The sequence below is a fragment of the Anas platyrhynchos genome, chromosome 14 (assembly GCF_047663525.1).
Source record: "Anas platyrhynchos isolate ZD024472 breed Pekin duck chromosome 14, IASCAAS_PekinDuck_T2T, whole genome shotgun sequence".
Classification (NCBI taxonomy): domain Eukaryota; kingdom Metazoa; phylum Chordata; class Aves; order Anseriformes; family Anatidae; genus Anas; species Anas platyrhynchos.
In genome coordinates, this window is record NC_092600.1 from 15,059,007 (window position 1) to 15,083,013 (window position 24,007).

The 24,007-nt window shown below is 35.8% G+C and overlaps 2 protein-coding genes and 1 long non-coding RNA gene across 22 annotated transcripts in view; 1 reads left to right on the plus strand and 2 right to left on the minus strand.

Moving 5' to 3' along the window:
• Positions 1 to 13,438, minus strand: part of LOC119718394 (uncharacterized) — a 36,415-nt gene extending 22,977 nt beyond the window's left edge. The window contains exon 1 of the long non-coding RNA XR_005269416.2: positions 13,340 to 13,438. This is a non-coding gene — a long non-coding RNA (uncharacterized lncRNA). The remainder of the gene's footprint in view (positions 1 to 13,339) is intronic.
• Positions 1 to 14,461, plus strand: part of LCP2 (lymphocyte cytosolic protein 2) — a 32,396-nt gene extending 17,935 nt beyond the window's left edge. Inside the window, exons 6-21 of the mRNA XM_005024955.5 lie at positions 425 to 459; positions 1,572 to 1,770; positions 2,439 to 2,539; positions 3,818 to 3,887; positions 4,089 to 4,172; positions 4,930 to 4,955; positions 5,042 to 5,061; positions 5,168 to 5,272; positions 6,171 to 6,201; positions 6,789 to 6,801; positions 7,798 to 7,918; positions 9,664 to 9,713; positions 10,471 to 10,574; positions 11,498 to 11,575; positions 12,548 to 12,703; positions 13,363 to 14,461. Of these exons, the coding sequence (XP_005025012.1) occupies positions 425 to 459; positions 1,572 to 1,770; positions 2,439 to 2,539; positions 3,818 to 3,887; positions 4,089 to 4,172; positions 4,930 to 4,955; positions 5,042 to 5,061; positions 5,168 to 5,272; positions 6,171 to 6,201; positions 6,789 to 6,801; positions 7,798 to 7,918; positions 9,664 to 9,713; positions 10,471 to 10,574; positions 11,498 to 11,575; positions 12,548 to 12,703; positions 13,363 to 13,485 (1,316 nt within the window). The 3' untranslated portion in view covers positions 13,486 to 14,461. The remainder of the gene's footprint in view (positions 1 to 424; positions 460 to 1,571; positions 1,771 to 2,438; positions 2,540 to 3,817; positions 3,888 to 4,088; positions 4,173 to 4,929; positions 4,956 to 5,041; positions 5,062 to 5,167; positions 5,273 to 6,170; positions 6,202 to 6,788; positions 6,802 to 7,797; positions 7,919 to 9,663; positions 9,714 to 10,470; positions 10,575 to 11,497; positions 11,576 to 12,547; positions 12,704 to 13,362) is intronic.
• A 507-nt stretch (positions 14,462 to 14,968) lies between these two features.
• C14H5orf58 (chromosome 14 C5orf58 homolog) overlaps positions 14,969 to 24,007 on the minus strand; it is a 62,642-nt gene continuing 53,603 nt past the window's right edge. For 11 of the 20 annotated variants that reach the window (XR_005269354.2, XR_011803323.1, XR_011803325.1 and 8 more), the window contains 3 exons: positions 17,339 to 17,421; positions 16,546 to 16,639; positions 14,969 to 16,107 (listed from right to left, as the gene is read on the minus strand). Coding sequence is in view for 9 of the 20 variants with exons in the window: in XM_038186465.2 (XP_038042393.2) it covers positions 16,001 to 16,107; positions 16,546 to 16,639; positions 17,339 to 17,421 (284 nt within the window). In the remaining 11 variants the exon portion in view is untranslated. Of the gene's footprint in view, positions 16,108 to 16,545; positions 16,640 to 17,338; positions 17,422 to 17,878; positions 17,989 to 18,204; positions 18,745 to 18,823; positions 19,019 to 19,129; positions 19,236 to 19,439; positions 19,714 to 24,007 lie in introns of those variants that run through there. The other 9 variants (XR_011803322.1, XR_003500570.3, XM_072023157.1 and 6 more) reach the window with 9 other exon arrangements.

A 24,007-nucleotide genomic window follows, 5' to 3' on the forward strand; every position in this document is an offset into this window, starting at 1 on the left:
AAATTAAAACCAAAACCAAAACAAACAAACAAACAAACAAAACCACCACACAACTTTTGATATGAAAGCTATAATGGTATTAAAGAGATAAGAAGTTTATGCTCATTCTGAAAGCATTCTACTTCAAAGAATGTTTACAGCAAGAAGAGTTCTACAAACTTGAAACGAAAGCACATATATCATCTCATACAAGGAAAACTATACTCTTAGTTTTGAGTAAGAATGTTATCTGTAGTATCTTTCATGATATATGAGCTACACATGTATGCCTGCCTGCCTTTAAAATGTCTACCTTGTTCCCGTGACATATGTTATAATATGTTCAGAATGGATGTGGGATCTGTTGTGTCCTTTTTGTCAAGTTATGTCTTGATATTTTAAAACATTACATGCTAAAAATCTGTGGTTATACTTACTTATGCAGGATACGGTCAAGAAGATGGTGGCTGGTCTTCATTTGTGAGTATCAGACTAACAAAACCTACTGGTTCAACAGATTTCTATCTAACAGATTTCTATGTTCTATCATTCCTCGCATTACGTACTTCAGGCAGCACGGATGGAGAGGATAATGGCAGGCTGGTATTATGTTAAGGAAGAAGGGAAGCAGGAACATGAATGATTGGAGGAGCTGCAAATTTCTTGACTGAGAAAAGGGCCTTTGACCAGTAATATAGGGCAGAGCTTCAGAACAGCAGACTTGTACCAGTCATTCAAGTAAAAGCTCACAGACTATGACCAGCTCCCCATAGAACCTTAGCTGCAGTTTATATTCCTATTTCAAGCTCTTTACAGAGGTGGCTAGTATGGGAAAGGTTGTATTATTCAGTGGCAAAATCTTGCCATTTTGTTCTCTACAAAGTTTCCTTTTTGAAAAATCCAGTTTTTTGCAGCCAGCAAGAATACTTTTTGCCATTCAACATAGAAAATGCTTTGCTAAGTGTCTTTAGATGAAGCATATACAAACCAGCAAGCAAAATTAACAAGCTGACTGATCTACAGTCCGTGTCTATGTTTTCTCATAAACCAGTGCCAATGTTTTTTCTGGTAAACAGGAGACTTACTGCTATTTTAGGAACATGAGAGATAAAACTAGCCACCTGTAATGCATTTGGGCTAGGCTGATGCGAGCTAGTCTGGAAATTTCAGCCTAGATATCAGCGAAAATTTAAATAAACATTTTCTTGTAAATCAGGGTAGACTGCACAGATGTGTGCAGTGACCACTACTATGTTTTCATTGTGATCTTGCTAGGTTTGGTCAGAGGAGAGGAGCAAGATCTGTATCATAGACCTCACTTTTTTCTGGTGTTTTTCAAGTTGAGTTCCAGGCTGTCGAATACATACTATTAAGTAAGAATGAGTATTGACAGACAAGAACTGCTGCTCCAGTGTTCCCCTAGGAAGCACTGAATTGTTTGCTGCTGCCTTAACTTGTCTGCTATCTAAAACAAAGACATTCAAAGTGGCTTTAAAAACTTGGTATCTTCCTGGGTGAAAAGTATCTTACTGCAATTTCCTTGTGGCTTTTCACAGAAGTAATAATACACTTCTTTTATATATATTTGTCAGGAAGAAGATGATGACTATGAAAGCCCTGATGATGATCAGGAAAAGGAAGATGAGGCTGACTATGAATCACCAACAGAAGAGCCCGAGGACGCAGAACATGACAGTGATGGCTATGAGCCACCTCCATCCAATAATGATGAAGCACACCACAATGTCATATTTCCTGCCAAATCCCTTGCAAACAACACAGATTATATAGGTAATTACTAAAAAATAAGTGCTAATAATAAATCATAAGTGATGTTTCCACATATTATCAACCGCATTTTAAGTGGCTGGTAATGGAATGCAGAAGGTTTTACATTAAAGTGGTACAGACTTACTGCAGGTTGGTGTCTTTCTGACTTTGGCCTATGGTTTGGAAGCTGCCTGGAGTTAAAAATAAATGCATACCAATTTAGCTTTAGTAGCAGTCCCTTGAACACAGCAAGCTATGATAATAGCAGCAAAAAAAAATAGAGAGAAAATTGGGAAAAGAAAGAGATCAGCTTTCTTTGCTTGTCATTTTTTTTTTGTACCTGATTATTCAGTAGCCTGCAGCTGTCGAGTAAAATACAGGAGTACAAAACACTCATTTAGATGGGCTGGTGTTTCACATAGACACTGTCTGCATGCAGGAAATACAAATAAACAGTGTGAGCCAACAGCCCAGCAGATGCAGTCACCACCACCGAAGGGCCAGATGAGCCTTTAACTCCCAAATGAACATTGATCATAAAGCAACTATTTTGCACTAAATTAATGCTTTTATGACATATTAACTTAAAGTATGCAACTTATTGCAAGGGTTCTTTTTCGTAAAGATCTAATAAGAATAAAATAACAGAACTGTTTGCATAGTTGTTTAGTTTGGGATTTTTTCTTTAGACAGACCTTCAACAGCCAGATCATCACATCAGCCTCCAGTACCACCCCAGCGACCTGGCCCGTCCACAGTACCAGCCTCATTTGGGGGAAGAGGTGCTTCTGTATGTTTCTCTCTTTGTATTTCATAGAAAATGAAATATTTCATATATTTTCTTTGCCTGTATCTAAGTAGAAATTCAAGTGTAATGCTATTGTTATTCAGAGAGTGTACAGAGAGGAAGAAGAAAGTCTTTTAGCTGTTAAAAAAGTTGAACTCTTACAGGGTCTTTTTTTTTCAGGAAACAATAAAATTTGGTGGGTTAAATATTAAATTGATCCACATTACTTTGCTGTTTCTTACACTGGAAATTTGTATCAACTTGTGAATGCCTCTCCCATTTAAATTGGAGATTCTTAATAGATCCTACTTTGTTTTTTAATTATATTTGTTTTAAAAAAAAAAAAGGATAACTCTTTCCAAATCTTTCTAATTGAATTAAGACTACACATAAGGGATATATTGAGAACTCTGATGACAGACATATATTTTTCCATTTTTTTTTTCCTTTTAAACCCTTGAAATTGGAAGCTATTGTGCTGTTCACAACTTGCACTGCAGGGTCAATGTATGCCAGCACAGATGTACATAACACCTACCGATGTACACATGTAAAGATAATTTTAGGATGCGGTAGAGGGATCTTTGGTCTGGCCCAGTGTTATAGTTCACATATATGGCACACACAGGACTCATTTAAATGTCATGAATTCTCAAGACTGATGCCCTAAATTGCTGCACTATTCATCAGAATAAGAAAGAACATAGGCAGGTGTTTGTCTGAAGAAATCTAAGTTTAGATATCAAAACATCCTCACCATTTTTGCTGCTTCTGACAACATAATTCTATTTGACCCAGATCTCACAATAAGAAAGCATAGTCCTTTCTGCCCCGCTTCACTCAGCAACAATCATTATCACAGGGTTCATACATACTTCTCAACTTCAAGTTTACATCCAGTAATTTCAACACCAGATTTCAAAATTAAAAACCTGCTGCACCAAGGGGGAAAGCGACAACAGCATCATTGAATCTCTCATTTCCTTCCTTTGGCATACCCATGTCCTCCCCAAAGTCAGCATCCCACTAAAATATTCCCTGTGAGACTAAACAGAAGTAATTCTGCATCTGGAAAACACACACACATGCAAAACACCACCATGCATGTAGGTAACTCTTCAGGACTATTAATGACTCCTATCCTTCCTATATTGTGCAGAGACCTATTCTTTGTGCTGCATCATATACAAAGATTGGCAGATGTGGTGTTGTGGGTTTAATATGCTAAAATTAAAATAGAAAGAAGATGGTGACTTTAACCACATGTAAAATATTTTTCAGCTGCCACCTTTTCCTCCTCTTCCAAGCAACAATGACTTGACTAGAGACAGAAATATCAAACCTTCAAAACGTAAGTACAGCTGTTTTTCTCTTTGTAAAGCTTTTACCACTTCACTTTTGCCTGTATCTCCTATCACCCCAGCTCCACCTTCTACTATTTAGACAGAAGGCTCACTTGTTATTCTCAGAAGTAAAACAAATTCATAATTATGCAAAATAAAATTATATTGACCTGTACCAGCACATTGTCTTACACAGTTTTTGTATTTAGCCCCAGCTCCTTCTATAGACAGAAGCACGAAACCCCCGCTGGATCGCCTTGCTCCACCCTTTGAAAGAGAAGCCCCAGTATCAGGTCAGTATTTGCTTATGGTAACACCAATGGCTGTTTTTTTTATTATTCAAAATTATGAGATTGAATATCATTCATGCAAAAGAGCAAGGCTCAAACAAACATACCTCAATCAGTCACGTATAAGGTAATTTGTTTAGAAATAAATAACGTGGCCAGTACTTACAAAGAGAGAGAAATCGTATCTAGAAAGTAGATCAGGACTAACTGAACAGAAAGACATTATGAAATCATCATGGAAAAAAAAATACAAAATTACAAAATTTAAGTGAGCGAACAAAGGAATATTTAGCAGGTTAAAAGAGGAAACAACTTTTGCATACTAAGCTAATGAAACTCTGCATACGCTACTGTATGTAACTTATTATCCAGACTTAAAAGAATGCTGAGAACTGAAAAAAAAACACAGAAAACAAAATGGCATTTCAGACCTGAAAAATGTATTTTACAAAGAAACTAAGGAGACTATGTGATTACTCTGATTTTTATTTACTAACTAAACTCTTTTATTTGGCACATACTGGCATAGAATTTTTTAGTAATTCAAAGATGAATTATAGAAAATATTTTTGTAAAATGTGCCACTTTGAAAAAATTGCAATTTTGCCACCTCTTATACAGCCAAAATCTACTTCTGGCTTATATCTCAGGAGACCTAGTGATTCAATCTGCAAAATTTTCTTTCAGTAATATTCAAAACTGCATGTTTTATAGAAAGTTTAATTATCTACAGTTACATTTTTTCTACATGTATTTTCAGGGAGGAAGCCAAGCTATCCTGATAAGGTAAGGCCTTTCTGTTTTGGTGCTTATGAATGTTTTTCACCTGTTTTGATACCCTTAGCTCTTAACTATTCCTTCTTGTTTTACAGCCTCTGACTCCACAGCTAAGGTAAGAGTTTTGCCTCTTGAAATGGGACTCTTGATGCCAATATTAGTCAGTTATTTCACATTAAGCCATTTTTTGTCTTTATTTCGTCATCTTGCTCCTCCCTTAGATCCCTGGGAGAACAGCTAGCAATGATGCCAAAACCTCCTGTCCCACCAAGCGACAGATATGAAAGAGGCAATCCAACTCCTCTAAGGAAGCAAACTCCTGTCAAGTAAGAGTTCATTTAACTGAAATTTAATGAAAGTCTGTACTAAATTTAACAAAAATATGGATAAGCTACATGGGATGGGAAAATTATTGTGAACAGTGCCAACAGTAGCTTTAGACATCAAAGTTTTGTTTCAACAATATGTACGGAATGTGCTGCATGCTACAGAAAAGTGTGAATGTGGTAGAAACTGTCTATCAATTCCTATCTGAAAGGGACATTACATTTGGCATGGCTCACTTCTTAGTGGCACAAAGAAACCTACGATCCACGTTTTTTCCACCAGACCAAGTTCTCACTCTAAGAAACATTCATTTATGAATTCCATATCTATTTCATGTAGGACATACGAAAAAGAAAGGCTTACTTTCCTATTACTGATTTTAATAGTCTGGAAAACTCATAGCAAATATTATCTATAGCATAAACAGCGTTTTCTAGATAACTTGCAGGCTGAACAGTGTGACTGAATTTAAAAGAAAATAAGAAAGTAATTGAGATCTGGTAGTCAGCCAAGATAATTCGTCAGAGAAACAGACTGGAATGCTCATGATGTGCTCCAGCAATGTTGTTGAGTACTATAAAATGTGTTTCAGACTTGAAACACATTTCATCAGTGTAGGAACTTGTTTTAAGCTTTAATCTTATGATAAATTATTCAGAATATCACTTGTTCATATAATCAAGATTGGCTAAGGACTAGTATACCTTCTTAAATTATGTCTGAAAATCAGAATTTTAGGTACTGTTACAAGGAGAAAAAATTGCTTCTGCAGTCATATAGGACTGTAGAATTTAGTACAAATTCACGTCTTAGTTGAATATATAGCCTTATGCACACCAAATGAATGGTTAATATTCTATCTATGATTAATGTTTTGTTGTCTCTGTTTCATTTCAGGCAGGGTTGGCCACAACAAAAGAGACCTGAAGTAAGTATAGTATCAAAAAAAATTTTTGAAAATTATATGTACTACAATAAAATGAAGTACCTGTATAAGCTAATAATTCTGGAAAAAGTAAACTTGTTTCTTCATGCTTTGTAGTGAATGAGGATGGATCTTTCATTGCACACAGTTTCTATTTAATAATTTCCTCTAGTTCAAGCTCAGCTTATTCCCTAAGTACTTTATCTGAGATAATAGGAAGAATAAGGCCAGCATTCTTTTAATGACACAGGAGAAGTGATTTTGTTTGTATCAGGTTTGAGTTTTTGATTTGGGATTTTTTAATACATTATTATTTTTTATTTAGCATATGCTGACCTAAGAATTTGGGATTTTTACTTAATTGTAAATAATAGTTGTACCTGAACACAAAAACTGTTAACGCTATTTGGTGTTGCATGAAGACAGAAACCCCAGCATTTTAGAAGAAAGTGACAGTCTACATATTAGATTCTTAGGATCCTTAGTATGCTCAAAATTCACAAATTTCCAGGTCTTTGTATCGTAAAAGATGAATATTACTAAGAACTCTGCTATAAGTTGCTAACATTTGTTTTCTCTTGGATCCCCAGGAAGAAGAAGATGGTAAGTATTTCTACCGTGAAGTCTTTCTTTGTTTTAGCACTACAAAAATAGTTTCCAGAGCTCTTTCTTTAGAGCCATGTAAAAAACTTGGGTGGTATCTTGACAGGCTGTAGAATGCTTACAACATACCTTGTGCAGATTTATATAGCAAAGCCACAAAACACAGGAAATCAATAACTAATAGCTTTCCCCAGTCAGTCAGTTACAAGGCAGAAGAATTTCTTACTTTGAAACACCGTATATTTGAGACTTGTAATCTGCACACAGCATCAAACAGTTAGGCATGTTTTCAGTTTTCAACAAAATGTTCAGTAAAACCCTGCTAGTACTAGTCTTCTGTGTAACGGTACTTACTGTAAGGAACAGAACCAGAACTTGTTTCATTTAATAGTACTATTCATGAATTTCTTAACAAGCCTGGTTCCTAAAATAAAATTTGTAAAGTGAATTCATAGCAGAAGCAGAATATTCGGCCAAGTCTTTACAGCCTACCATTTCCTCTAAGACTCCATTAAGAATAGGGCGAAGAGCACAGTTAACCTGCTCTCTTTTTACCAGTAGTGAAGATCTGAAGTGTAAAAAAATGTTTCAGTTTGATGATGTTATGATTATACAGGAGAAATGTCATAAAAGAATGAAGTTTAAAGAGATGACCTCAAATCTGCTATTCAGAAGCAGCACAACAGAGAGGACACACTGTCACACTTCACCTTCAGCTTTATTGCACTTAAGCTGTTTGACTTGTAGCTTTAAAAAATAGAACTTAAAAAACCTAAATGCTCATGTCTACTCCAAATTATTTTTCATTTAATTTTAAGCTCTCAGTTGACCATATGATGTTGCAACCCATAACTAACAAACTATCAAAGACTTTTTAGAAAACATTTTCCTCCATTATATTTATCTAATTAGACAGCAGTAATGTGCCAGGATTTCTTTAACTCATTTAAGAATGTCTCAGATAGGTTTTAAATTTTCTTCTCCTCTTCTCCACAGCCGCACCCCAAAGAGCAGTGCCACAGCTATCTTTGCCCCCATACAGCTCCAATACATTCCCATCAAAATCTATCAAGCCTCCACCTAAGCCAGGATCCAACAGCATGCCTGGAGCAGAAAGGTTTGTATCACTCATTGTATCATTCCTTTGGAATTTTAAAATTTTAATCTCTTTATATATATATATATATATACATACATATATATGGCTACAGGGTGCTCTGGGGAGTGCAAGGTAACTACTTTTAGAACTCATTTTCGAAGCTGCACCCTTGCCTTGACTTCATGCTAATATGCACACTCTCAGTTTTAAGTCAAGGAATATTTCAGGGCCTACATAGTAGAATACTTCCATTTGTAAGACATCACTCCTGCTACCTGCAGGACCCTTTCATTAAATGTTAGTTTAATTGTTAATTCTTATTTAAAATTGTGGTCTTTGCTGCAAATACAACTTTTCCTACCTACAACATCCACGTATTAGATTATGTCTTCATTTCCAGAATGGAAGTTCCCTTAATTAAATTTTGATTTCTGATGAAGTATGCAACAGCCTTTGATGACTAAGAGTGGGCTCCTTGAGTCTAAGTGTGAAGTACATAGTTTAATCTCTGTTTTTTTTTTTGTAATGGTTTTTTGATGAATCCCTCCCATTTACCAACATCAAGTAGAAATAATATTGCAGTAGCAATAGCAAGGTCATATGAACTGTTTCCACAATGAACGCTTCTGCTTATATTCAAACAGTGTTGTGTAGTTTTCTATAGCAGAAGCTCACATTCAGCTGATTCTTTCCCATGAATCACAAGTTGTGATAGGCTGCCCCTGTTCTGCAGCATTAATTAATATATTAATCCCAGAGCTTTTTGTGCAGTTCACTAAAACAGAATAGAAATATGGTTCGTAAAGGAAAAACTACAGGTGATTTATAAGATTTAAGATTTAAGATATAAGATATATAAGATTTATAACTACAGTTGGGTGACGCAATTAAAAATAAAAATAAAGACCTCTGGATCGTAAAAAAGGCCATAAAAAGGAATTGTATATTTTCTAACCAATAGCAGAAAAATGAAGCAGAAGAAGGAAAGTAAACCAAACATAGGCACATGGAAGTGTTATGGTGCTGTGGGTATGAGCTCAGTGCCACTGTCGGATAATATCTTACACATTCACAGAGAAGCTGCAGTGGCCATGTGGAGCCCCTGGTCAAGCATGGCCACCTAGAGCTGGTTGCCCCCAACCATGCCCATCCAGCTTTTTAATATCTCCAAGGAGGGAGACCTCACAAGCTCTTTGGACAACTTATTCCAGCCCTTCCTCACACGTGAGATGCTCCAGTTCCTTATCATGTTAGCGACCCTTCACTGGATTCTCCAGTAGCTCCATATCCACAGCTGCAACATTAACGATGAGAAACTGCTCCTTCCTCAATAATGTTAAAAAACCTTCAAAGCTACTCCGTAACTGGGACTCCAAAGAAACAAAATCTATCAAGCTGTTGCCTCTGCTTCCTGCTTTAGGGGAATAATGTAGCCAGTTCCTGTGAAAAGTCAACAAGATGAAGTAGTTTTCTTCATTAATCCTGACACAGAAATCTTGATAGCCTGCTAGTGACTCTGGCTACTTCATTCCTGGATACTGAGCTCCAAGTAATTTTAATAGTAGATCTACTTACAAAAAAAAAAAGAATGGAAGAAAAATACAAAGAAGGAAGAGAAAGTTGTCCTCATCCTTCATAGGACTCAAGAGGATGTCACATTCTGTAAAACAGGCTCACAGTTCAGATCAGTATTTTACAACACAGCAATCTTGTATAGCCGTGTCATATTGTACTTACTATTTTTGTTGTTGTTTTTACACCAGTGCTAGAAGCCTGTCTGCAAGTGGCTCTCTACCACCTCGCTTCCCTCTAGGTTTGTATCCTGCACTCCTTGATTTTATGTACAATGACTGAAGGTTGCAAGGCAGTTTGAGTGCATTAGTCTGAATCTAGGATGATCTTCTCCCATGAAGTTTGAGCTTAACAGTCTAGTCAAATCATTGCCAAAACTTCATATAAGTACCTTTTTAAATATAACTAACACTGTTGAAAGCCAAATAACACTGCCTAGAAATCATCATGGTATACTAACAGTCTCAAAAAAGGGAGAAAATGCTTTCCATGTAAAATATACTGCATCTTGTAAAAGTAAGCCAAAAATAAAGGAAGCTTAGAAAGCAATTTTTTTTGAAAATAGATTTTTGCATATGGTAACACCTGCCAATGTCTTACAGTGACATTTTTTAGTTTCTTGCTAAGAAGGCAAGGAATCTGAAGAGGCAATATTAAATTTGTCCCTAAAGAAATTGGAGATGCTCTCAACTAAGTAACTGTAGTACAGAAGCTAAAAAGTTGCAACCTATATTTCAAGTTCATCTGAGTTTAAGGTACTATGAACTACGAGAGTTCAGTTAGTGTCCCTGTGCACCAAGGAACAATTTATATAAGGAACTTAGATTTCATACATCAGCCTAAATCTGATTTCAAATCAATTCAAAATGCCTCAGTATCAGAGTGATACAAGTTCTTCATGCCTCACAAAATCAAGATTCTGTACCATATACCATTTCCCAGATGAAATTATTTCCTCATTTCAGTATTTTTTCTATTCTTATATGACAACTTCAAAGGCAACAACAGCAGATCTCCGTCAAGAGGGACAGCCGATATAAGACCTCCATTGCCCATTCCTAGCAGACAGACTGCTCAGCACACAAACACGGAGGAAGATGAGGTACAGAAACATCAGAAGTATTAACCATAACTGCTAAATACAGCAAATAATCTGATTTCAAGAGCAAACTGTTTTCAAAGTTGTTTTTCTAGTTAGTAGCCATTGTCAGGATGTTAGTAGGTGTTTGCAGTTTCCTCTTCTGTGTCAATATTTAGTGCCTTTTTTCTGTCTCTGCCAAGTAAAACAATAGTAAAATGCAGTAGAACAAACTAAGAGAAATACTTGTTTGCTGGATAACTTGGTTTTAAACAATTGTCTTCAAATAGCATTACATATTCATTTCTCTTTCCACAAAACCTTGGTAAGTAGACAATTCATATACTTTAACCACTTTAAGTGCATTTTTGTTTCACATTTCTTTAAATATGGCAAGTACAGCGTAAACCACTCCTGATGCGGCCACATATGGTTGCCCAGTACTGTTAAGTTCACAGGAAGTCTGTGCTATTGTCTCAGATGATTGTTAAAAAAAAAGGGGGGGAGGGAAGGTGACAGGAGTGGGGGGAGAGAGAGAAAGGCAGAGGATGTCAGCGCAGTAGCGTCCCAGGCAGAGGGGTTGTAACTAAATGATCTTTAATGTCCCTTACAACCCAAACCATTCTATGATGCCATGATTTAAAATCTATTTTTTCTGAAAATATCTGGAAATACCAGTTTTCCTACCTTACTTGCAGATATTTAACAGGTAGGTCTGTAATACTTCCATAATTTTCGAAGTGATTAAATCACTTTAAAATCTTTCAGTGTCACTTACCATATACTAGTATATGCTAGTATGATCCCTAAAGCTCATACCTTCTGCACATAAGTTCCAATATCCCTCACATTCAATTTTCTCTCTACTTATTAGAATGTTGTTAACATCATAAATTAGTCCATTGACAGTTGACTTTCTCCTTTCTTCTCTCCCACAAATAATATAGGATTCATTAAATGATGAATGGTATGTTGCTTATATTAGCCGGCCAGAAGCAGAAGCAGCTCTTCGAAAAATAAACAAGGTACTCTTTAAACTGTTGTGGGTTCCCAGCACCTCCTTAATAGCCTAGCTAGATGTCCCTGCAGTCATATAAGAAGAATGAAAGTAAATTGCACCATACGGTTAAGCTCCATTTAGACATAGACATTTATACTGGGGGGTTCATCCCGCATATCTTTACCCACATAAAAGTTAGGCAGCTAGATTAAACCAGGCTGTTGTTGTTTTTCATAGCCCAAGGGAGCAGTTTCATCTTGCCTATCTTAGGAGGAACGACGTTCTCTGGAAAGAGTTCTTTGTCACTATTACAGAGTTTGTCACAAATTCCAATTTTAAGCTTGAATTAGATGAGTTGAGTCCTACCCTTTTCTAGGCCATATTTATGAATGAAGTACAGATTCAAGCACGTGAAACCCAGGCTTAAGTAGAGATAAAACAAATGATATCTCATCTACCATTGTGAGAAATCTGTTTAATCTGTGATGCCTCACAGCACATGCAATGGTTTGAAGTTGCCATGTACAGCATTTCAATGACTTGTGCTAAGGTCTAGCTTATAAGACCACATCCAGTGCCTTTCAGACAGGTTATTTTAAGGGAAGATTTTTAAAATCTGAAACCAAGAAAAGCAGAAGGAGAAAAAGAAAATATCCTTGGCTCTACCAAAATGACACAGCCACAATCACTATTTTAGGCTGCCTTTAAACAGATCACAGAGGAATCTTGATTTAAATTTACCAGGATCTAAATTCTCTTCTGGCTGAAGCAGAGTTAGGCCTTTCATATTTTACGTCCTCCATTAGTGGCATCTCTCCCTTATACGACACTAGCCCACTCTAAATATCTGCACTTTGTATCAGGCAGTGAATACTTTAAATAGCAGATTTCACAAAGAAAAAATCATTAAAAGCATGAGTGATCTATTTAAGGCTGTTGTGCAAATCAAAACCAGAAGCAGCATTTATTTGTCATCTTCCATTTTTTCATCTTTCAGGATGGAACCTTCTTGGTAAGAGACAGCTCAAGAAAAACTGCTACTCATCCATATGTACTGATGGTGTTGTACAGAGATAAAGTATACAACATCCAGATTCGTTACCAGGAGCAAAATCAGATATATTTGTTAGGAACAGGCTTAAAAGGAAAAGAGGTACTGTGCGTTTTTTCACACTACTTCCCTTCATCTTAAAGTGCCTCCTGTCTCATTCTCTAAGTGTCAGGCTACTTAATCTAGCAGCTATTTTAATCCATTGAAATTCTGCTTATTGTTTTACAGATATACCTACAATTGTTACTTCTGAAAGGAAAATCAGATTTTCCTGTTTGTACTCATGGAGTGAATTCATAGCCTTAGCATACAGCTATTAGAAATCAATACAATTTGTTAGGGAGTGCTTTCTTACCACTAAGACACCAGATAATGGAAATACACAACTGAGAGCAAATCCATATCTGCCAACTTGACTGCCTTGCTTCAGATGGTTAGCTTACTCACATCCTGTACTACTGCACGGGATTTGCTGGTGTCAGACACACTGGTCAGCACATATACTGATTGAGTACAAACTCTCTGAATTTATGAGTCAACTTCATCATGTCAAATAGAAACAACACATCTTCAGTAGATCCTACACATACATCAACATAACTACTACATATTAGGTCACGAAGAAAGACAGCTAACCTGATGATATTTACTGGACCTTATAAAATACCTCTTATAAAGAAAAAAGGTTTCTAAACTGAGTTATCTAATTGCTAAGAATTCTGACATGTTATCCATTACCTTCTTATTTTTCCATCCCACAGGATTTTTCATCGGTAGCAGACATCATTGATTACTTCCAAAGAACACCTCTTCTTCTGATTGATGGAAAAGACAGGGGTTCAAGAAACCAGTGCATGTTAACATATGCTGCAGGACATATTTAAACAAGACCCTAATGAAGATCACATAAAGGATCAAAGTCTACTAAAGTCTGTAAACCTAAGGATACTTCCTTTTTCAGTGAACTAAAACCATGAAGAAATCATTAAAAATACTTTTAATTTTAATGAAAAGGGACAATGTTGTTATTTTTAAGTCATGCTTTAAATGTAGTACTAAATGATTTCCTACAATATATTTATTTCTGTCCAGCAACCATAGAGTACACAAGAATTCATTCGGTGAGGAAAACTATCTTCCAACAAACGTGTATCTTCTTGAAATGATTTCCAAACCACATTAGAGGACTTACGAAAGATACACCAATACAAGTCTCTGCTTTCAGAGGAGAAAAAAAAAAGTAAACTATTTTTCAGATTAGAATTGCAGCAGCAATTCTATTATTTAAAGTGGTACGTACCACAGAAGCAATAACCAAAACAAAGTTGAGAAGTAAACCAAAAGCAACAGTTTTTTTTGTTTTTTTTTTTTTTTCTTCCCCTGAAATCCACCTCCCAAAAAAACAATAGATCATCCAACTATGGGCATTTCTGTGAAAACACTTGGACTCCAACCTGCCAACCTGGACCTTAAACACACCTATCTTTCAGCAAGACACAAAAATTTTGTGTGTTGCTCGATTTTTCTCCTCAATTTTTCCCCTTGAATCCCCCTGCCTGTCAAGATCTGTGTTTGTGTTATTCAGCTATGAAACTGTCTTTGTTCACAGTTTTCTAGAAAAATAAAATATCTACAGATAACATCTTCCACCTGCCATACAACTGATGATTCATGGATGGCACCTTATCCCATGAATTGGAGTTATCTCCTAGGATCATCTAAACTCACTTAGCAACAAGGTTTTCTCTACTAGCACAGACATCTCTTTAACTGTATCTCTTTGACGCTAAAATAAGCCACCATTCTTTTATAGGAGACACATCAACAAGATTATCATCATGTGATTATTAATTGCAAGACCACACCCAAGGCCCTTAGCATACAGATACAATTTGGATAAAGTTGGTTCCTCCTATACAAATGCTTTCTGTTTTTACTATGTTCTTTCAAGAAAAAACAATATTCTCAGTTCTAAAATACAAGCTGCAGCTGAGGACCACTGAAGAATACTATATCATGATTTTTTTCCCTCTCCTTTGTTAAGTGGGATTTATTATTTTTTTTTTTAGGAACTTCTGTTTTATTAAAAAAAAAATAAAATACCTTGGACATTGTCACATTTTCTCCTCTAAAGCCATTTCTGTGTTGAATCATAATTCAAGGGAGGATATTGTCCATATCATTTATATAGCTTCTATGATAAGAAAATCAGATTTCATAAAGAGTTTTACAACTCCAAATATGTATGTTGTAAATGTTATTTTTATTTACATTATATTTGTCTAGGAGCTGGAATTCGAAGTTAGAGAATTTCATTTCCATGCAACTATGAGTAAATAAATATATAAATAAATAAAATCACTTCAGCTGACAAAGCCTATCTTTATTACTGTATTTTTTTAAAAACCTGCTACAAGTCTTGTGAAAGAAAATTCAGTTTTAATATGTCTTTCCAAAAATGCTAAAATTAAGATCAATCCCACAATATTACCATTGAGTGTGTAAACTGGAGGTTGTAATTTTATTACACTGTCTTGAAAATTCTGACAACCCTGAAATGCCTCCTATGAAATTGTTTCATTTGTTTTTAAATCACCATTTTTTTCCCACTTATGGAAAGAGCAATAAAATGTAAACCTACATAACAAATTATAGCTCTACATATTCTTTTTCTACAAAGTAAATCTGGATTTGATTATTCAGATAAACATGTTTTGTATGACTAAAAACATATTTCAACATTCAAACATTTTCACAAGTGATGATAATTTTTACAAGTAAAGTATGATTGAATAGGAATTCTGCTTAAATATGAATTCTACTTATATGAATACACTGGCTACACAAATTTTTGGCTGAGAAAACTTCATAGTGGAGTATTTGAACTACTAACTTTTGCTTTCTTTTGAATCTATATGCATTAGAAAGTCACTATAGAAATACTTCTGGTTTTCCAGAAGTAATTTGCTCTGTGGCCTCCTTCCACAGCAACATTTTTAGAATAAGGAAGGCATATCAAATGATGACTTGCAGTTCCTCTTTTATTGAATATTTCTCATCCCATTTTCCGGAACACAACTGAGACAAGAGCAATAACTTGACGTGAAGTAATTTTAAATCTTTTTGTTACTCTTCCAATATGTCTTCATTTAAAAGGAGGCATGTGAAGAACTTCATGCCCCATTTCCTGACCTTCCTAGTTAATTTTGCTACTCTTTCCAAACCTAGTATATTTGAGAAATTTAGGTTAAAATCTCTGCCAAAATCAAAAATGTTTTCCATTCTACATTTCCAATTCAAAATAAAAATAATCCAAGTGCAGGAAACCATATTGTCACTTTTCAATTGAAACTCAATTGCTATTAATAGAAGACAATGTATGAAAATGGATGGTATTACTTAATCTGTCAAACTCCGAGTTTTTTCTTCAGCTTCTCTTAAATCTTTGGCCTTCAGGGGATGGTTGAAATTCAAAATAAGGTCACAAAGCAGCAGCTGGCTTTCCACTGAAATACAAAGGGCAATGTAATTTCACAGCACTTATTGAATAGTAAATGCTAAGTGAAAGACAATTTAGCTAGATGCATGTTTTTGAAGTACAATTGTCAACTCTTTCAAAAAATGCAAAGGATTGCCTTGTTTTGTTTACCTCAAAGCAGTTAAATAAAGTTTGATATTAGCGTATTTGTAATATTTTCATTATCAAACTATTATTATCCCTAAAAAGGAAAGCATTTGACTAAGTTTTTTTCCATTCTTAGCTAACATAGTTCCATTTCTATGTAACCACTGTTATAAAGAGTAGTTCAAAACAAAACATTTTTTTCATTAGATTAAAAAAAACAATTGTATGATACAGAAAACATGAGCCATTCTCAAACATGCTTTCTAAAACAATGCCTTCAACAGCTTTCTATATGGCTAGATGATGAACTCAGAATTACCATTTAGTTTCTTTAGCTCATCAGACATTTTGCCAACATTTTTAATTGCAGCTTCAAGGTTAAACTGCTGATCAGCTGCATCATTTCTGAACACCTGTATGAAATAGAAACAAAACATAACTCTAAGCGTATATATTACTACAAATGTGGTAATAGAGCTAATCATAATCTTTATGTTTTTTTTTATTTTTCTAAATAATAATTTCCCCCATCAGTATTTTTTTAATATATATATATATTTATGTACTTCTGTTTTCAAGCCTACTGTTCCTATGAAACATATACTGAAAGTTCATATACTCAGGTAATATTTAGTCAACCACGAGATGGAGCTATTGTGAAGTTGTGAAGTTAACATGCATGAAAGTAATCAGGGCTTAATTAAGCACTGAATGTTAATACTTGAACAGAAAAACTTACATCTATAGGAGCAATTGTTTTATTATCAATATCTCAGAGCTTATTTTGGAGACTACAGTCCCTTCCTTTAAAACATAATTAAAAAAAAACAATCATCAGAAGTCTAGAGACAAGACTATAAACTATTAGAAGTGAAATATATTTTCAATTTTGAAATGTATACTATATTCTGCATATAGTTACACTTTTTTTTTTTAAGGAAAAATACAAAATAAATTGCATACATCTTTTATTTAGGATAGTTATCATCTCTAATTATTATTCAGAAATTCTAAAAAAAAATATCTGGAAGAACTCTGAGCAATTCAAAATTAATATTCACTTTGTAGAACAACTCAACACATTGAGAAGTATGACAAAAAATGGAACATACATTTGACAGAGATTCTTTAGATTCGTCTCTCTTCCCTTCAGATAGTGGCTTTGAATGAAGGTTGTCAGTTTGGGCCAAGGATCCTACAAAGACAAAACTAAAATTATTATGGAGTTATATCCATATTATATATTGCTGTGTGTACTTATCTATTATGCATCAAATATACACATTTGACAAAAAATGACTAGACTGTTTTAAAGCAATATCATTTGAAAACAGAGCCTAATGAGTTAAGTGGTTTTATTTGTTATTGAGGAAATAATCTTTTTTTTTGTTTAAATCATAGATTTTTTATATTTATATTATTTTAGAGGCATTTCATATTTTGAGTTACATAAGTGTATTTATAATAGTGACCAAAAAAAAATCCACACACACACAAAAAAAAAATCTAAAACAGTGTCTTTGATTGAGACTTTATCAAAAATCTAATAAGGCATTGCAAACAATTTCTATGATGAAATTAAGGGAAATCTAAAGTACACACATGTATAACTTAAGTATCTGTTTGTCAGTAAAAGAGATGAGATTAAATACCAGACCCTGGACTTTTTCTTCCCCCATTCCTTCTGCTCGTCTCTCTCTAGACATTAGGAAACACTCAGGAAAGTGTCATTGTATGACATCACTGGAAAGCTGTTTCAACACTGGGGGGCAAAAAAAAAAAAAAAAAAAAAAAAAAAAGAGAGAAGAAAGAAAGAGGAAAATAATAATGCTTATTTCACCCTAGTACTGCATGTGTTCAGGAGTGCCATCAAAGGAAAAAAACCCTACCCTTACCTAAAATGGCAGCCAGAAAAAAGCATGCCCCTTTTAGTCTTCCCGCCCCCCCCCCCCAAAACATCCCTTAGTGATAGCTAAACCTTTTCCTGAGCTGGCAAGTCTGAAGTGGCACCCATGGGTGCCTCACCTCTTATGTTCACATGGGCCACCATGAAATATGTGATGAGGGGCCCCACAAGGATTTCGCTGTCAGCAGAGGCTGCCCTGAAGGAGCAGAAGCACAGAAGGGGCCTGGTTTCCTCACAGGAAGGCAAAACCAGAGAAGCACAGTGCTGGCATCTCCCTCACTGAGAGGCTGTGGAAATGGCCATGGTGCCAGCACCTCCCTGTGCCTGGGGCGCCTCAGGTTTTCATACTGACAGTCAGAAGGTTGCAAGACCTGCCCCTGGTTGAAACCTCCCAACTCCCAGAGTGCTGGTGCACAAGGCCCAGCCTCCTGGTGGAGCCTCTGCTCTTAAAGGGCTGTTTGGCAGCACAGCCAGGCCTCCTGAACACCCCTTCATTCAGCGTGCGTCCTGTGGGTGCTAGTCACAAAACACCCGCCTGCCAGACACCCCAGGGTGGTTTTTCTCTTCCTCCCCTGCTGCCACAAAGACAAGCAGGGCAGTTCCTGAGGAAACCATAGCCTGGCTGTGCCCCAGCACTGAAGGCAGGCCACAACATAGCCCTCTCCTCCAAGGGCAAGGAGCCAGCCATTACCATGGCCTGGCTGGGCCATGCCTTCCTCCCCACGCACGGCAGGGCAAACTGGGTCCTCTGAGCAGCCATGGGAGGCTGTGATCCCAGGGGCACTGCCAGCAGCTCCCTGCTGGGTGGAGGCAGCAATGCCCATGCAGGCAGGACAGAGCTCAGCTGCCCTATGCACTGGCAGCCATTGGTAATTCGCTGATGTCTGCTTTGCTCAGTAAGGAAAGCCCCATGAAGTGTCCCTCTTCCAGCATGTGAAATGCTGGTAGGTTGCAGCCCCAGGATTTGTGATTTTGGGACTATGAATTAAAAGCTAACCACAAATGGTGCAAGAGATGAAGAAGAAATGGGGAAGAGAGGCTGAGGCGGCATGGGGAGAATGATGAATGGCGATTTCCTGTCAGCTTTTGTGGCCTTGCCTGTGGAGTGCTGAATCTTACTGCATGGTGCTGCAACTTGTTTATAAGCAATCCGTTTTGTTTTGTCATCAACTGTAATTCAGATAGACTAAAAATATTGTGAGTGCAGATCAAATAATGAACCTCAAGGAGAACAAGAAAAGCACTTTGCTATACCAATTCATCAATTTAGACTACAACAAATGGTCACTGCCCTTAGAGGTACATACCTGACTTTAGTTGAAATCAACAAAAACTGCTAAATAATGACCAGGTGTAGGGAACTGTTCATTTCTTCCTCAGTCTGTGCCCTGTAGTCCCTAAAGTCAGGGACACCAAGCAAGGCAATGGCCGTCAGCACTTTCATTTAATTTATTGCAACCACTTCTGCTGCTCAGTGCCCAGGCTGTATTTCAGACTTCCTGTCTGGCACCACTGGAGAAAGGTGGCTGGTACCTCAGGGGAGGGTAGAATTGCTTGGATGTGCCGTAGAGGACATATGGACAGAGATGGCAGCTGCCTCACATTTACTCTCTTCCATTCTCTGTCTCTTTCAGTGGTGTGCCTTCACAAAAATGTTCTTTAAAATAAAGCATTCAAAATTTATTCTTTCGTGACTGCAGGTGAAGCTAAAATGAAATTCAGAACAGCTTATTCTGCTAAGGAGCAATTAAACTATGATTCAAAGAGAAAACATGATATGCTGCTTAGATTGTGGGGCTTTCTGAAGATGAGAAATGCAGAGCAGGAAACACTTTACACCTGCACTAATTCCTGTACTACAGTCTTTCAGCTTACAAGGTCTTGCAAAGACCCCAGTGTAAACAAGTTAGCTGTACACCTCTAAGGAAAAGGTCCTCTGTGGTTTGCAGAAGCTGGTGGTTTTGCTGGCAGAATACTGGAGTGTGATTGTGTACAGAGACAACGAACAACATGGTGTTTTTAGATATCTACTAACTATAAAAGAATATATAAAAATGTATATAGAAATATATGTACAAAAATGTACTATAGTAGCTGAGCAAGTTCCTGAAAGCATGTGTGATAGTATAAGCAGAAGTTTTCTTCTTCAATAAAGGAGAATGCTCAAACTGCTGCAAGGAATGGGTTAGCAGATGAAGCTACAATAAACGTAAAAGCTACCTGCTTCACTGTAGAAACTGCTAGGAAAAACAGGTGTAGTATCCTAGTGCGGTAGCAGGGAAAGGGAGTGAGACAGCTGACCTCAAAAGAAGCGAACCATTGAGTAACGGGGGATTTTTTGAGATATGTTGTAGGCAGTTCCACACTGACTTCTGTTCAAAGAGTTTATTTTAATTTACTTTCTGAATCTGGTAAGAGTTCTCTTTTTCATATCATATAAATAAATAGTCACATTATGCTTAAATTATTATGTACTAACTGTAGAAAGAAAAATAAATGCTGTAACCACCAGAAAACTTGGGTTCAAAACAAGAACAATATAGCGAGTTGACAGAACTAATTGGACAAATGATGTAGAGTGATTCCTAAAGTCAAGGCTTTTTAAAAAGTAATCTTAAATAATTTGAGATGTTAACAAACAAGATGACCAACACTGCAGGAAGTTGAAGCATTTTCTTTTAAGAAGAAAAAGAGAGACTAAGAAATAGTGAATTTGTGCAATTACATTTACTTGGAACTTTACTGAAATACTTTCTGGATTTCTTTTAAGGTAATATTTCAAAGTGAAATTTTTAAATTAGTAATTTGAATTATCAATTTCTGTTACACCTCTGTATAAGGAGTGTTTGCTTAAGTATTGCTAACAATTGAATATCAGCATGCCAGTTTATGAGCCACAGTTTCAATTTTGCCTGGAATAAACCTATAGATTTATGGGCAGAGATACATGCAGTTGAAACTGACTGAAAATCTTTTTAATCATGGGTTGATTGGGCTGTGGATGGTACTTTAACACATGAAACAGCTGTTTCCCTGGAGTCTTTCTGAGAACATGTTCAGTTATAGAAGCTGAAACCACTCAGCCAATCTCAGGTAAAGAGAGAATCACTGCCAAACCACTTTTCTAAGGAAGAAAAAAGATCAGGAAGACTACAAATCTCTTTCAGGGAATGAATTTAGGATTATGATGTGAATCAGCAAGCACTGCAGGCAAATAAAATATTGCAGATTACGTTACAGAATCACTGCCTTCCTCACCTCTGGAGTAAAATTACCTTGAATATCATTTCAGGAAGAAATGAAATAATACACAACCACTGAACAGGAGGATTTCAGAATAAAGGGTATGCAAAATTATTTTCCTGTATAATCATAGATTAAGGAGAAATAAAGAAAGAAACCAAGATCTCATGTTTTGTCTCATGGTTACAAAAAAATATTTTAAAGAAATTATTCTAATGTAGAGTAGAAGAAATCTATTCACTTCAACAACAATATTTTAGTGAGTGGCTTAGCAAACATTAACAGCATCTATCTCTTAAGGAAATATATTTTCAAACACTGCAACGCATAGAAGATAAGATGCAAGGAGATAAACTTTTACTAAGAATACAACCATATTCTGTTACATTGAAAGCCTTAGTTCTCATACAAATTTCCTAGTGGATCTAATCAGGAAGCTGAAATTTAAATGTATGTCATTAAACTTTCACACAAAAAGCTCTAACAAAAGAGGAACTGCGTTTTTTTTTTACCACTGCATGAATATAAGAAATGTTGATCAAGATTTCATGGGAAGTCAAATAGAAACCAAACCAACACACACAGACCGAAAAAATCACGCCACCTGAACACATGACAGTTGTTTCTGATGAAATAATATGTTATTTCATAACGCTTACAGCACGTGTGATTTTCACTGATGAAAACTGGTAAATGCTGAAGGCAATAAATGCCTGACTAGATCATGGTACAAGACAGTGAAGCAAAAGCCAGGCTGTGTCCTGAAAAGTTTACAATTCAATTAGATGAAGCAGAGTGGCAGATAGAAGAATGCAAAGTGAACTGACTTGCCTTAATACATGCTCATGAACTGGGAGGAACTAAGGCCTGAGTTAAAATATACATTTGTGACAAAATATACTGATTTGTGAAACTTCTTTGCTTGTGGAGTTTTTGGCCAGAAAACTTCAACCAATTATATAACACATAATACAATTTTCTGAGAATGTTTTAAGATTCGGTTAAGAAAATATTAAAAATACTAAAAAAAAACCACAGAACGAAAAACATTACAGCATTTCTTACAGCACTATAATTAAGTTTCTCTATGAAATTGATTATATTAAATGCCATCATTTAAAACAACCAAAAACCAAACCAAAACAAAAACCTCTATGTTCAGTCCATACAAAATCCTGCATTGAATTGGAAATGCATGTCTGCATACTTAAGTCTGCTGACTGCTGTATGCATATCATTATCAGACTTAGAGGCATATGTCATTCCCTTGCATTTAAGATCTTAATTTTCATTTAAGGATACCCTGAATGGCAACAGATTATTGAAGGCAATACATGAGGACGCCTACCTGAGCATCTACTTTATTACCTTCTTGACAGTAGGCAAGGCATTAATAAAATACACTGTGGCAGCCTGGTAAAAGATGGACATGACTATAGAGAGGCCTGTATCCTTCTATTGCTTGACCAGTACATTATTATTATTATTATTATTATTATTATTATTATTATTATTATTATTATTATTTTGGCAAGTGCTATTTTATCTATTTATTTTTTTAAAGCTCGTAGCATATCAGGTTTTATTATCTCAGAAATCCTTATCTTCAGTTTGCTTGCACAGACAGTTTAAACTATAACATAAAATCTACAAGGTGCTGCCTGTTGCTTCTTTTTGTGAAAACAAAAACAAACACACAAAAAAATAAACAGCATAAGGGTATGCTTTTTAGATATGCTGGAAGGTCCTGACTTGGTGTTTCAGACAGCTCATTATCTGGTAGTAATTTTTAAACAGTAGCTTATAAGTAGTTCATAAATTTAGTATTAAATTAATGATATGGAATGCTAAAGATGTGAATATTCAATGACTGAAGACAAGTCTATGTATGATGCTAATGCAGACAGAATCGTCTGCTGAAACATCTTAGTTGGTTTGAATAACTAATGTAAAAACAAAGATGTATTTCCTGCCACTCTTTACATATAACAATTGTCCTATTTAGATTTTTATTAAAGTCAGAGAATTATTTGGTGAATGTTTCAACATATAAATGGTAAATATAAATTAAGGTCTGGAGGAATACTTTGGGGATTAATCATGCATGTTAATCATAAATGTTATGTTTAATGGAACTTTGGGAGATCCAAAAATACTATTGCTTCTTCATGGACAATATAGTCCCCATATATAAAGAGACTAGACTTTGAAGCTATGGGTTGTATCAACTCAAGAAGTGTGTGGATCAGGCACAAGGAGATGGGCTTATCAAAATTCTCTGCCAAGTTTACAATGATTTCTATAAACACACAATAGTTTTGCATATACAAATTAAAGCTGTAAGCCTCACTGTTGGTCATACTTAGGGTTCTGATTGTGAAATTAGAACAAAAGTAACAATGGTTGGCAGTTTCTCTGAATTCTTGTTCAGAGAATGACAATACTTTTTTAAGTTACAACCCTGCCTTGTCCCTTTTCTGTGACAGGCTGTAGCAGTAGACTTCTGAAAACAGAGTCTGAGCCAATAGAATCTGAAAGCAAAACTGTGGGGCTTTATAAAATAAAACTCAAGATACGTTTGGGAGTTGGTTGAATGGTAAACATTCTGAAGACGCATTAAGAAATTCATCAT